Below are 15,088 nucleotides of genomic sequence, written 5' to 3'. Positions count from 1 at the left end.
AATATATCAAAAACAATATTTGAAAATTGAAATCATCAGAAACAATTTTCTAGAAATATATACATTATATATTCATCATTCTTGAGAGAGAATTATCTAACATGTAGAATTCTAAGAAAATACATTATGGAGATTTATATTTTAATAATAACCAAATTTAATGATTAAAAAGTTTATTTGAATAGGAGAAAAGTACATAAATAATTGAATAAATAACTAAGAAACTTAAAAATATTGCTTTCAAAACTAAAATTACACTTTTATTTGGACTTATTGTTGATGTTTTATGTCTAAGAATTTGAATTAATTGTTTCAATACGACTAAAATAATACATAAATGATAATCTATTTTGAATGTATTAACATTAATCAAAAATAATAAATTGCAAGTTTTGTACAAATAATTGTTGACGTATTCATAAAATATAGTTGTAAAAAATAATTAAGTGGATGTATTATAATAAAGTATAAAAAGATAGTATTATGATTTAGTTTAATTGATAAGCACAAATAAATATAATTACTATATATGTTTTGTTACATTCAAAACATTAATTTTATCTTTACAAAAATTAATGAACAAGTAGATGTTTGTACATAAAAAAAAAATTATTGTTATCATAAATTGAATACTAATATTATAGGAACTCAGTTCTCAGTTTTTTTATGCAATTAAACAACTCATCGTCCGATGAGCTACACTCTTGTGCACAACGTTTACATTCGTTAAGAAATTTTTCTTTATCAGCTTCGTTGATTTCCTAAAAAATGATAAAATTTGTGAGTACCCAGTTTTAATATAAATAGTATATTTAACTACTTTCTGATTGTCTTCCATCATTTGGTTACTTTGAAAACTTTCTAATAGAGTAAGTTTCTTTACTGCTTCCTAATGGGTTTAAGATAAGAAAAAATTATTATTTATAAATTACATAATACTTAGAAAATGTTGATTAAGATGATAATGAGTAAATACTTGAATAACGTTTTTTGGAAATTTTGCCATAGCTGCAACATGAATACCAAAGCTTTTATCACAAGATCCTGGTTTCACTTGGTACAAAAGCGTTAGACTATCATCTGTTGTAACAGCGGAGACGTGTTTATTGGTGATAGTTGGTATAGTCTCGTGGAGTTTAGTTAATTCGTGGAAATGAGTCGCAAATAAAGTAAACGCTTTGGTTTCAGCTGCCAAACGTCTATAGAATATAAAATACAATTTACTTAGCTTCAATCTTAAATTGTTATGATTTGCTTTTATCCATTTATGCCATTAAAGTTAGTGTTATATTTAGAAAATAAAATACTCTCACTTACTCTGCAATAGCACAGGCAATTCCACAACCCTCATAAGTTGATGTACCTCTACCCAATTCGTCAATTATTACTAATGATTCTGAAGTAGCTCTCTAAATTGAAAACATCAATTAAACTAGGTGTATAGACATTTTAATTTATTGTTAACCCACTTTGAGTATAGATACAGTTTCTATCATTTCAACCATGAACGTAGATAATCCTTTAATCTGGGAATCGTTTGCTCCAACTCTAGCTAAAATAGCATCAACCACACTGATTTCAGCAACGTCACATGGAACAAAACTTCCCATGTGTGCCATAAAAACGGCCACAGCAACACTTCTTATGTAAGTACTTTTGCCACCCATGTTTGGACCAGTTATTACATTAAATGTGCATTTTCCTGAAATTTAATTTATTTAATATATTATACATCAATTAAATGGCACTAATCAATAAAATTAATACATTATACAATATCTAAACTGTATTTATTAACTGACCTTGTTTAAAGTAAGCATCATTAGGTATGTAAGACACCGAATCTTGTACTTCAACACAAGGATGCCTCACTTGTTTTAAGTCTAAGAAACCAGTACCTTGAGGATGTAAACTCGGTCTTACATATGGACGTAAAGAACTGGCTGCCAGCATAGAAAAGCTTGTTAAAACATCTAATTGCGCTAGGGTTCGACTTAGGTTTAGTATGGTTGCACTGTAACTACCTACATATGATCAATGATTAAATAGGTAATTGTGGAATGTTTTTAAAATATAAGGTTTTTCATACTAGCTGTTTGAATGACTTCAACTACAATAGACTTTTGATGTTCCAAATAGTTTTTATGTATACTCTGATAATCTGTGTTAAGTTCAGTTAGTTTAGATGATCGAAAACGCATGCCTCCTCCTTTAGTGGTATCTAAAACTTCGTATGATTTATTATTTGAGACAGTCTTGGCATCCTATAACATAATATATAATTTTTAATTATATTCAAATATCAATACACATATAACAGGGAATTACTTTTAATAACACTTTAAAGAAAAATCCATATTGTGAATTTGAATCTAATTTTACAGAAATTCCTAATGCCCCACTAGTTTTGGTCAAATTTGATTTCATTTTTGATTCATAGTCATCCATTTGATTTCTCATTTCTTGCAATTCTTCATCAAATCCAGATTGTATGAGAAACTCGCCTCGTTCAACTAGTTTGAAATCTATTGTCTCCTCAATCATAGCCTGATATTTATTCATGTCATCCACAAGTTCTTTTAATGGAGTTGTAATCACATTATTCAGAGTTTTATTATCAGAATTACTCAATGTTTGTACAAGGTCTGGAAGCTTTTGTATTGCTTGATATATCCTAGATAAAGCAGTACAATAATACTTATATTAATCAAATAATAAAGCAACACATTTAATCACTTTGGGGTGGATTTTTATGCATTATGAAAGTTTAATATATGTTCTATAAAATGTAATAACATACTTATTAAACATCAAAATATGCAACAAAGAATTAAAATATACATCGGGATATCAGATAGTATGTAATAAAATTTGAACACATAAAATACTAGCTGACCCTGTGCACTTCGTTGCCCTTAAAAAATGAAAACCCTTTAAAAAATTGTGATTGTTCAAATCTTTTTGGATGTAACTTGCAGCAGTAAGTGAAATTCAGTCACCCTGGTAAGTCAATCTGTTACTGTGAGCTGAAACTCGATGGCGAACTCTAGCCGTTGACGTCTGTTGTCTTTCTCTCTAATTCCTAAGGCATTCGTAACGTTCAGAGCTCGATTCCTTAGCACAAGCTTGTACATTTCTAATATTTTGTTCTTCAAGCTTTTGTATTATTTATTTATTTATTTATATTACTATTACAGTTACTAGTTACTGAATTACAAAGATAGTAAAATTAAAATATGTTGCTTAAATAATGTGGTTAATGTATATTAAGATAGAGCAGGTAGGCTTAATACATTTGTGTCTGTGAAACTATGGAAATAAACATACAAAATTTCAACCTAATTGTTCAAACTGTTTAGTAGTTGACATACGAACAGTAGCGCTACCTACCAAGTTTATTTGTATTTTTTAAATAATTCAGGAAATCATCAAATACCCAAATAAAATTTCAATTCAATCGGTTCAACTAAGTTGTGTGAAAAAAATAAGTACGGAAGGATAATTCATGCTACCCATCATTCTATTACCCATTTCCCGTAGGAATGAATCATTTTCCTGTGATAACAAGTAGCATATGTTCATCAAAGATAAGATCGGCTTCTAATGGTAAAACAATTTTTCAAATTGGCCAGTAGTTTCAGAGCCTATCCAATACAAACAAAAAATCAATTCTTTTTTATTTATAATAGGTACATCATAAAATATTTCTGTACTAAAACATCAATATTACTCGTTATAAGTAATTTAAACAATTGTGTCAATTAAATATTAAAATTTACGACAACAAATTAAAATATAAAACAAAATATGATTTGAAAAAAAAAGCTTGAAATATGCTAACATAATATGCAACATATAATTTTACCTTTGCGTTCTAAAGGTAACAAAATAAATTTCTGTTATATTCTGCTACTTTTATTATTAAAGGAAAAAATATACAAATGTGTAAACATCCTCCCTTTTAGTAGTAAATTTTTATTTTTATTTTATCAAAATTTTTTTTTATTACCTATAACAGTCTTGTAGATTAGCTTTTTTTCTTTGAATCTTGCGTATAAGAGCTTGGAGGTCAGGTATTGTACGCAAATGTTGATCATATAGTTCTTGTCGAATATCTGTATCCGTAACAAGAGTTTCAACAATATCCAAACGTTCATTAATTTTATTCAAATCTCTCAACGGTTGTCTAATCCACTGAGTTAACAATCTAATATTTGATTTTTAAAATTTGAATGTGTTTTGAGTTAGAGTGGTTAAAAATTTTATTTGTACTAAAGAAATTCAACTAACCTTTGCCCGTGTGGTGATCGACATTTATTAAAAATTCCAAAAATAGAATCATTTTTTGACATATTACCAGAATTGGAAAATAAGTTAAGTGCCTGAACACCAGCACTATCTAAATGAACAAATTTGTCGTATCCCAAATTATCAACACTGAATTGATTTAAGTTATCCGAATCAGATGACAACTGTAATTTACAATTTTTATTACAAAATAAAATATTGTTTTAGATAATATACATAATATCTTGTAATAAATATAATAAATTAAACAAAAGACAATCATTATATCAAAAACTATAAACATTTTTAATTTGTACCTATTTAATGACAACATGCACTTTAAATTCCTTATTTGAGATTACCTAGATAATAATTTTACCTTTAAATTTTATAAGAGATCAATTCATACTAAATTTTAAATTAATGGAGCTAAACGTGATCTGTTGAGCATAACATTTGCTAGTTACATACTTGTAAGATGGCCACAATACATACGTGTATCACATCCTCTTAAGTTATAAATTTATAATTAATAGATTAATAGTACAATATGTGATTTTTTATAACAGAGGTATTCAAACTCCCAGGGGCGTCGCGAGAGTTTGCAAAGTAAGCTGAGTCAAAGGAACATAAACCAACATCATACCTATCTTTTGTATAATTATTATAAATATTATTTACAATTATTATGGAAATGAAAACGGCACACCTAATAACGCGAACATTTAAGTTTTATTTCTAGTACTCACTGTTATTATCAGTAATTTATCACCCATATTACATATTGGCCATATTGTATTTGTGTGTTGTTTTTTTTTCATAATGATTTGGTGGCCGTAAAAATATTGTGAACACTCATAGGAACCACAGGATGAGAAAGTTTGAATACCTTTGTTATAGAATACAATAAATAATATTATGCTTTAGAATATGAAATGGAACATACATGTTGTCATTTAAAAGAATAAAAAACATAAAAATGATATGAATAAAAATATAATTTTATTCCAAAAATATTCTTTTGTTATGAATTAGAATTATGTAAAGAAATCTTTTTCAAAAACATTAGTGATTTCTGTTTATATATGAGTGTCTTACATTAAATGGATCACTCTATATAGGTAAATAATATAAGTATATAACATACTTCGAGGTATTTTATAACTGCTGCTATAGCAGCAGAAGCAATTTCAAGTTGTAATTCAGGTAAAGTATGAGCATTTGGTTGCTGTCCTTCTTCAAACATAATAAGCTTGTTTAAATCTTGTATCAATGTATCCGTGCCGAAATCAGACTTTTTCCTCATTGTTACAAGCACTCCACAACGTTCTACTACTTTTTTTAATTGTTCTACATCAGGATTGCTACTATCCGTCATAAGGATACATTCTTTTGGCGAAATTTTAATTACTATTGATTCAGTGTGAGAAAAATATTCATCGTCAGTAAATTCACTTAATTGAAATTTATTTTCCACTGTATCTACTGCTCCTAATCCAATTATCTAAAAAATTTAAAATAAAGGTAAATAATTTACATAACTGTTTTTATTGAGATATTATATAGTATCAAGTTGTTTATGTATATAGTTAAACCTTGTTGTTTTTGAATTCTGGGCTTAGTTTTAAAGCAATAACAATATTTGCTTCAATTTGTTCTACATTTCCAAACAGAAGGTCTTCAAACTGAGATAAGTTACCAGGTGAACCCTAAATAATTAATTTTCACATTCAGAAAAATGTTAAGATTTTATAGAGTAAAATCATCAAAAATAATCATACTTTGTAATCTAAAGCCCATTTTCCACCTTTGTTGACAAAAATTTCTACTCTGTAATGGTTGATCAACAACAATTGTTTTATATATGCTTCAAAATTAGCTTTGTTGAATATCAATGATTCCAGTGTCTCATCATCTAAATTAATAAAATCAATTTCTTATTTAAGATTTATACTTAATAACTTATTACTAGAAGCGTTACCTGACCCAATAATTTTTATCGAATGATTTGTCTTGTAAAAGTCTTTAGCAGCAAAAGTAGCATCTTGACCATGGACAGTATAATAATCTTGCCGATTGAAAAAACGAATAGTCGTTAAAGGTTTCTAAAATTAAATCTCCAAGACATGAGTTCAAGGCAATACTACTAAAGATTAAAATGTGTTAATTGTATACCATTATCTTTTTTACTGAAATCTGGGATTTCACATTTTCATTTAAAGGCTGAACAAACTCATTTCATATAGATAAAATGTTATAAAACGCAATAATAATAATTTAATACAAGGACATAATATTATTCAAAGCCATTAGGGTCATTACTCAAATATATATTTTTTTTTTTAATAGTAAAATATTTTTTTGTAATATTATACTATATCAATAAATTTAAATACACAAATAATCTACTGATAACATTTTTACATTTAATAAGAGTATGAAATAGATATGTAAATTAAATGTTTGTCTTAAAGGTGTACAATTAACATTAATTATCATATATGACGGAAATTTAAAATTATAAATACATTTATCACTATATAATTGAAATTCAATGGCTAATTTTTTTTTTCTTGCAGCCAACCTAGTAAATATCAATAAAGATTATATGTTTCAAATCAATAGATAGTAATTAGAAAACTAAATAATAAAAGAATAAAAGTTAATTAAATTAATAGCATAGGGTTCAGAATTCTCTAAACAAAATGTAGCAAAAGCATGGAAAAATTTTTACAAAAAATTGTCAGTAAATATAAATTTAGATTTCTAATATTGGCCCTGGGCAGTGGGTGTATTATTATTATTATAATCTTAAAAACAATTCTGAATAAAACTAATTTTATTAAAATGGTTTTTAGATTTTAAGTTTTTTATACAAATTAAATAATGAATAGGTAATTATATATTTTCAAACCTATAATAGAGAATGATTTAAGTGATTGTTTTATTACAGTGATTCATCTATGTGGCTACTAATTTTTTAATTAATGTTTATGGTTTACAGATTACTTTTTACAATTTTTAACAAAAGACAGAGATTAGGGAAATTAGTGCTTACAAATTACAATATTTTCAATGAGCTCCAAGGGAACTTTAATATTTTTTTCTATTGAAATATAAATTTCATTAAAAAAATTTAAGTTAAAACTATAAAATGTGACCCAATTATGCCTATGAATATTACAATAAAATAACTAACAGTATGTCATATCAATCTAAAAATATTGGTTATTACTAAGGTATTATTGTTACTTATAATTGAATGGACTATGTACAAAACATAGTTCTCAAACAACTTTGGGGTTAAGGTTATCTATAACAGTTCAAGGTCCAAACAATACAAACTATTTTCCATTTCCCCGTAATTCATGATTATTATTTATTGGGTTTTTAGACTATAACAAATAAACACGACAGTGTATTCTATAAATTCAAGAATATGTTTAAACTTAGATCACTCTTTAAGTTTAACTCTGTGCAATTAGGTTTATGTGAACAGTGTTTAATATAACAACAATTATTTTAAGCTTATAAATACAAATAACTTAAGAAAAAAATGCAAACAATGCTTAAAGTAAGAATAAACTTAATTTAGTGATGAATGAAATATTATTTAGTTTATTTTAATATTTACCTAAAAATAATTTTAAATTTAAATTTCAGGTTTGCAAATTGTATTTGCTGTTATGCATTGGATTGTCAACAAATGCCAGTCCAATAATAAATGGATTAAAAACCACTTCATCAGAATATCAACAGAGTGATTTTTCACACCAGAAATCTCAGTTTCCTTCTAATTCAAATTTTGGAAATATGGAAACAAAATTCAATTTACAATCAGGTTCAGCAGTTGACCAAAGCTTGAAAAGTATTCCAGGTATTACCACAACATACAGAGATCAAAACGGGAATCTTGTGACTCAGGTAAAAAAAGAAACTTATAATAAGGAAAACGGCCTAAGTTCTCATGCATTTGAAATCCAAGAGAGTAAACAACTTCCAAATGGGTATTCAAAAAGTTTCAAAAAAGAATATTCATCATCTAGCGTAATAGGATCTCAACCTACTACATTTGTTCAAAAACCATTGAATGCAGAAAAATATTACAACAGTGAACAATTATCAAATGGAGAATTGAGTTCATATAGTCAATCTTTCCAAAATTATCAAGGACAAGTAATACCTACTAATGGAGAAAACTTAGGAATTAAATCAAATTTTAAGTCTACAGTAGATCAAAGTTTGACAAATGTACCAGGAGTTACATCAACATTTAGAGACAAGAATGGAAATATTGTTACTCAGGTAAAAAAAGAAATTGTTACTAATAATGATGGTCAAAATGGTCGTGTTGTGGAATTTGAAGAAACAAAACAACTTCCAAACGGGTATTCAAAAAGTTTCAAAAAAGAATATTCATCATCTAGCGTAATAGGATCATCTCAACCTACTACATTTGTTCAAAAACCATTAAATGTAGAAAAATATTACAACAGTGGACAATTATCAAATGGCGAATTGAGTTCATATAGTCAATCTTTCCAAAATTATCAAGGACAAGTAATACCTACTAATGGAGAAAACTTAGGAATTAAATCAAATTTTAAGTCTACAGTAGATCAAAGTTTGACAAATGTACCAGGTGTTACATCAACATTTAGAGACAAGAATGGAAATATTGTTACTCAGGTAAAAAAAGAAATTGTTACTAATAATGATGGTCAAAATGGTCGAGTTGTGGAATTTGAAGAAACAAAACAACTTCCAAACGGGTATTCAAAAAGTTTCAAAAAAGAATATTCATCATCTAGCGTAATAGGATCATCTCAACCTACTACATTTGTTCAAAAACCATTGAATGTAGAAAAATATTATAACAGTGAACAATTATCAAATGGCGAATTGAGTTCATATAGTCAATCTTTCCAAAATTATCAAGGACAAGTAATACCTACTAATGGAGAAAACTTAGGAATTAAATCGAATTTTAAGTCTACAGTAGATCAAAGTTTGACAAATGTACCAGGAGTTACATCAACATTTAGAGACAAGAATGGAAATATTGTTACTCAGGTAAAAAAAGAAATTGTTACTAATAATGATGGTCAAAATGGTCGTGTTGTGGAATTTGAAGAAACAAAACAACTTCCAAATGGGTATTCAAAAAGTTTCAAAAAAGAATATTTATCATCTAGTGTAGTAAGTGCCCATCCGACATTAATTAAAGATACTAATTCAGAGAAAACTACTTATTTGCCACAAGGGGACACAGAAAAATTCAATGGTTACAACACATTTTTTAACAACCAAAAATATACATTCAATCAAACCAGCCCAATTAGTTCTCAAGTATTTAATGATAAAAAACAATTAGAAACCACTACTCCCCTTATGAGCAATTCATTTAGTCAAAATACAAAAGATCAAATTAACTGTGATGAGAAATGTAGTATTTCTTTTACAAACCAAGGATTTAAACAGAAAACACTGAACTCAAATCTGTCACCAGTTGGTCAATTACCAGTTGTTATAGATCATATTTCAGAACCAACAAAACCAAGTAGCCAAAAGTTTGAAAAAATTGAGTCATTTTCAACACATACACAAGAAGAAGTTGGTCAACAAACAGTAGACTTACACGGATATTCAAAACCATCTCAAATAGGACCACAGTCTGTAGACATTAGCAACCTATATGCACCACATAAACCAACTGGTCAACAATTTGAAAAAATTGAGTCTTTTTCAACACAAACACATGAAGGAGTTGGACAAGAATCAGTAGACTTACACGGATATTCAAAACCATCTCAAATAGGACAACAATCTGTAGACATTAGCAACCTATATGCACCACATAAACCAACTGGTCAACAATTTGAAAAAATTGAGTCTTTTTCAACACAAGCACAAGAAGAAGTTGGTCAACAAACAGTAGATTTACATGGATATTTAAAACCATCACAAATAGGACAACAGTCTGTAGACATCAGCAACTTAAACATACCAAAAACACCAAGTAGTCAAAAATTTGAAAAAATTGAGTCATTTTCAACACAAGCACAAGAAGAAGTCGGTCAACAAACAGTAGACTTACATGGATATTCAAAACCATATCAAGCAGGACAACAGTCTGTAGACAATACCAATCTATATGCACCAAAAAAACCAAGTAGTAAAAAGTTTGAAAAAATTGAGTCATTTTCAACACAAATCCATGAAGAGGTTGGACAACAATCAATAGACTTACACGGATATTCAAAACCATCTCAAATAGGACAACAGTCTGTAGACATTAGCAACCTATATGCGCCACATAAACCAACTGGTCAACAATTTGAAAAAATTGAGTCATTTTCAACACAAGCACATGAAGAAGTTGGTCAACAAACAGTAGACTTACACGGATATTCAAAACCATCTCAAATAGGACAACAGTCGGTAGACATTAGCAACCTATATGCACCACATAAACCAACTGGTCAACAATTTGAAAAAATTGAGTCATTTTCAACACAAGCACATGAAGAAGTTGGTCAACAAACAGTAGACTTACACGGATATTCAAAACCATCTCAAATAGGACAACAGTCGGTAGACATTAGCAACCTATATGCACCACATAAACCAACTGGTCAACAATTTGAAAAAATTGAGTCATTTTCAACACAAGCACATGAAGAAGTTGGTCAACAAACAGTAGACTTACATGGATATTCAAAACCATCACAAATAGGACAACAGTCGGTAGACATTAGCAACCTATATGCACCACATAAACCAACTGGTCAACAATTTGAAAAAATTGAGTCTTTTTCAACACAAGCACAAGAAGAAGTTGGTCAACAAACAGTAGACTTACATGGATATTCAAAACCATCACAAATAGGACAACAGTCTGTAGACATCAGCAACTTAAACATACCAAAAACACCAAGTAGTCAAAAATTTGAAAAAATTGAGTCATTTTCAACACAAACACATGAAGAAGTTGGTCAACAATCAGTAGACTTACACGGATATTCAAAACCATCTCAAATAGGACAACAGTCTGTAGACATTAGCAACCTATATGCACCACATAAACCAGCTGGTCAACAATTTAAAAAAAGTGAATCTCATCAGAATAAACTTAACTTGATAGGACAACAGCCAGTGAATATTAATACAAATGAAAAATCAAGTCAACAATATGGGATGGGTCAACAAATATTTTCTCAACCAATTCCTGGGCAGCAAATCCAAGGATCAGAATTTTTTAAATCAAATTATGGTACAACATCACAATTATTAGACCTAGGAGTACTAGGACAACAACCCACAGAATATATCAGAACGCCTGGTCAACAAAATATGAATAATAATAAATATGTTGGTCAGCAAAGTATTGGAGTGTTTGAAAGTCAAAGCACAATAGAAAAAAATATTAATTTGAGTAACGCAGATCAGTTACAAACTAATGTTGACGGTAACCAAGGAAATGTGTATACTAATTACCAAACATATCTTGATCAGTCAATGAAAAATCCAGCATTTAAAGGACAACAAACTATTGACTATACAAATGATTTTGAAGGACACAAACCAACATTCAAAAAACAATATGGAAATATAGACTTTCAATCATCAAAATTGTCATCACAAACTGGACAATTATCAGTAGATAATAATAGACCTATCAACTCTCAATACAATAGTGTCTTCGATAAATTAGGTCAATTGGAACATGAAATTCTTGGCGCAAATAGCTCAGTAAACATAAACAATGACAATGTTCAAAGAGTTTATTCAACTAACCATAATATAAAAAGCATGCCTATACAAACAAGTCAACAAGAGTCCCACTTTTCAAAAACCACTAATGAAAACACACAATATATTGAACCAGAATCTGATTTTATAGATTCTAAATTATTAAAAACAGATTCAAAATTAGTTGTACAAGATACAATTGAAAATCAGACTTCAGATAATGATCATTTCTCAGAAAACGTAACTACACAATCTTCAGTTTGGAAAAAAATTGGAGATAAATTTAAAGGTACCATTGAAAATGCCAAGAATAAAGCTCAACAGATAGCATCTAATATTAATGATAAAGTAGGCTTTTCAAGCATAACTGGAAACCCATGTTAAATATTTAAACAAACTAACCGATCTATTGTATAAAATATTTATACCTAACAATATTTGAAAAGTTGTTTAAATTTATTTAAAGTTGTTTGTTTTGTTTTGTTTTACTAAATGTAAAATTATTTAATATAATGTAAATATTTAAAATGTATTTAAAAATTTGTTAAACTTATTTACTTTACTAATTTATTGAATAAAGATACCAGTAGTATTAAAGTTGCTTATTTTTTAACATATTACTTTTTACTTTTAATTATTTTAATATTTTCAATGTTATTTATTTTCTTAATCAATGTATAGATTATAAATTAGAATAAATAGATACTCATTAAAAATTGTCATCTTACATCAGGTAATGATTTATGAAACCGAACAAATGTCTTTTGCTGTTCTGGATCTGAAAATAAAGAATATATACCTAAATATAATATTTAATACTAACATGGATAATTATACAGATTTCATAAATATAATTGCATATAAAATTTAATTTAAACATGTTACTTAAACACGGATTAAACATTCCTAATAAATAACCAATAACAGTAATAAGTTTCATCCAAAAAATGTAGAAATAAGTTACCTATACAATTATAATACTCATAAGACGAAATTGGGCTTATAGCAGAGGTGGCAAACCCACGACACGCATGCCATAAGTGACATATTGGGCAAATTCTAATGACACGCGAAAAATTAGGCTAAGTTTGCATGTGAAAAATTCAAAAAAATATAATTTAAACATTTTAAAAGTTTTAATATTCCTATAACCCTATATGTAAAATTGATTATTTAACAATATTATTATAACTATATTTATTATTTTCTATTCGATGTTTATAAATTTAGAGCTCGCGAAAAATTGTCAAACTCTTGATATCAAAAATTTAGCACTAAACCCAAAAAAGGTTTGCCACCCCTGGTTTATGGGATAAAATCAAATAACAAGCAATGGATAGGTAAAGCCGACAGTCGTACACACACTTATTATTATTCAAACATTATAAAAAAAATTTAAAAATACATTTTAATATGTTAATAGCAAGAGAATGATAGTAAGTCAGAGGTAACAACTTAGCTTATGGCTTGAGGGGGGGGGGAAATAATACTCAAGTGTATTTTTTTATACAATAATGCTGCATGGTGGACAAGCAGTGAACAAACAGTTCAACTCCAATCTGGGGGAGCCACAAATGGCACAAATGAAAATCAAAAAAGGAGGATGGTAAAATATACTAACAATATCATAACTAAGAAATAATAGTCGGGAAAAAAGCAACCATATAAGGTGTACTCAAAATCAGAAAATTTTTTTATAATTTTTCTTCTATCTTGGAGACTAAATTTTAATAAAACATTACAATTTAAGTCTTTTCAAAAACAGATTGAAATCTTTGTGCCTGGGTCTCTGATCAAGGACTGGAATAACACTACAAATGAGGATTTGTCATGGAATTTGTATAGTTATCTAGTATAAATCACAATCTCAGTTTTATGTTTCATCGATGGATTAAAATTTTCGGGAATGTTCAGCAAATAAAACGTATCTGCTGGTCAATGCAGTTAAGTGTCTCTGTCTTCTGATAAATCAAGGTATTAACTTACCCAAATTCAAATGGTTTATCGGTTTTTTGGACATTTCGTCAGCAAACAATCGACGATAATTGCGAGGCAAGTACGAGTCAGAACAGGTCGAATACAACAACGATATTTAAAATGCACGAGTTTTTTTTAGTCAGTAACAAGTAAGTTGTGGCTTGTCACTTCATAGTTCATCACTTGTCAGTTAGCAGTATTCAGTATTGACACGATTGAAGATATTTCTAACCGTGTCTGGCGCTTCTAAAACCCACAGAAATATTATAAAATTAGATTTAGATAAATATAATTATAATAATATTATCTGTGCTAAAACTCTACAAGTTACAACTTAAGTCTTAAAATGTGCTCCGCACCACGCCGCCACCACACACGATATGACGATATTCCTTTATCAATTGGCGCCAAAATAGACGACGTCGCGTTTGCTATCGCACAGAATTGAGAATACGTTTTGTATAACCTCTTTGCAGTATAGTCACTGGATTATCCCATAGAACATCTATTTAAACTTCTGATAATAATCTTTTTAATAAAGTCTTGTTTTGTTATGTTTATATATGTATGATGAACATATTAGGGAAGTCGGTAAGTGTATTATAAATTTATAATTTTATAATGTAGGTACTATTTAGTATTTTATTACTAATTAAACTATTATTTATTAATAATGATAAGATTTATTTAATAGAACAGTTCCTTAAAAACAAGTAGTATCATTTTTTGAACAAATTTAAAATGTTAGGTTGAAGTATTAGGAGTCATAATTTATGACTTTTGGGTATGGAGAAAAAATGACTAAATGTCAAAATCAATCAAATAAAATATCAGTAAAAAAGCGGGTAAGTCGTGGATGTCGCTCTGCTGTAGATACAGTAGGTTACAAGTGGGTCACTGTGATGGATGTAATTAAATTTGAATCTAACCATATTATAGATAATTAAAAATTTTCAAATCTTAGATTTAAAAAAAAAAATTTTCATGAATTTCTAGCTTAAAACAATTTGCGAATTTTTGTGATTTTTACGTATTTTGTCAAAATTCAAACTGAATATTTTTTTAAAAAAAT

The 15,088-nt window shown here is 28.2% G+C and overlaps 2 protein-coding genes across 4 annotated transcripts; one reads left to right on the top strand and one right to left on the bottom strand.

Annotated features, from left to right (window-relative positions):
• Positions 1–156: 156 nt before the first annotated feature.
• On the bottom strand, positions 157–14,392 carry spel1 (DNA mismatch repair protein spel1). Of its 2 annotated transcripts, XM_089228011.1 has the most exons (16): positions 14,026–14,392; positions 12,768–12,817; positions 6,269–6,392; positions 6,069–6,202; positions 5,883–5,996; positions 5,435–5,791; positions 4,291–4,472; positions 4,010–4,207; positions 2,329–2,674; positions 2,090–2,264; positions 1,803–2,024; positions 1,470–1,702; positions 1,318–1,409; positions 977–1,199; positions 821–889; positions 157–761 (listed from the first exon to the last, which is right to left on the bottom strand). In XM_089228011.1, the coding sequence occupies exons 1-16, from the start codon at positions 14,057–14,059 to the stop codon at positions 639–641; spliced, it is 2,676 nt and encodes an 891-aa protein (XP_089084137.1). In that variant the 5' UTR covers positions 14,060–14,392; the 3' UTR covers positions 157–638. The 2 variants fall into 2 exon arrangements, with proteins under 2 accessions (XP_089084137.1, XP_089084138.1); XM_089228012.1 differs by lacking the exons at positions 12,768–12,817; positions 14,026–14,392 and adding an exon at positions 6,463–6,598.
• LOC149056225 (uncharacterized) lies at positions 648–12,636 on the top strand. Of its 2 annotated transcripts, none has more exons than XM_089228010.1 (2): positions 648–780; positions 7,951–12,636. In XM_089228010.1, the coding sequence occupies exons 1-2, from the start codon at positions 769–771 to the stop codon at positions 12,421–12,423; spliced, it is 4,485 nt and encodes a 1,494-aa protein (XP_089084136.1). In that variant the 5' UTR covers positions 648–768; the 3' UTR covers positions 12,424–12,636. The 2 variants fall into 2 exon arrangements, with proteins under 2 accessions (XP_089084136.1, XP_089084134.1); XM_089228008.1 differs by lacking the exon at positions 648–780 and adding an exon at positions 7,706–7,861.
• Positions 14,393–15,088: the final 696 nt, after the last annotated feature.

Source organism: Diuraphis noxia, unplaced genomic scaffold (genome assembly GCF_037042655.1).
Source record: "Diuraphis noxia isolate RWA-SAM2 unplaced genomic scaffold, SU_Dnox_SAM2 contig0004, whole genome shotgun sequence".
Classification (NCBI taxonomy): Eukaryota; Metazoa; Arthropoda; class Insecta; order Hemiptera; family Aphididae; genus Diuraphis; species Diuraphis noxia.
The sequence above is the reverse complement of the archived record's forward strand: the minus strand, read 5'-3'. Positions and strand labels throughout refer to the sequence as shown.

Coding starts and splice junctions, on each gene's coding strand:
- spel1 (XM_089228011.1), bottom strand. CDS start 14,059: ATGTCCAAAAAACCGATAAACCATTTGAATTTGG. Junction 4,208..4,290: donor CGATCACCACACGGGCAAAG/GTTAGTTGAATT, acceptor ATCAAATATTAG/ATTGTTAACTCAGTGGATTA. Junction 2,265..2,328: donor TCTTTAAAGTGTTATTAAAA/GTAATTCCCTGT, acceptor ATTATGTTATAG/GATGCCAAGACTGTCTCAAA.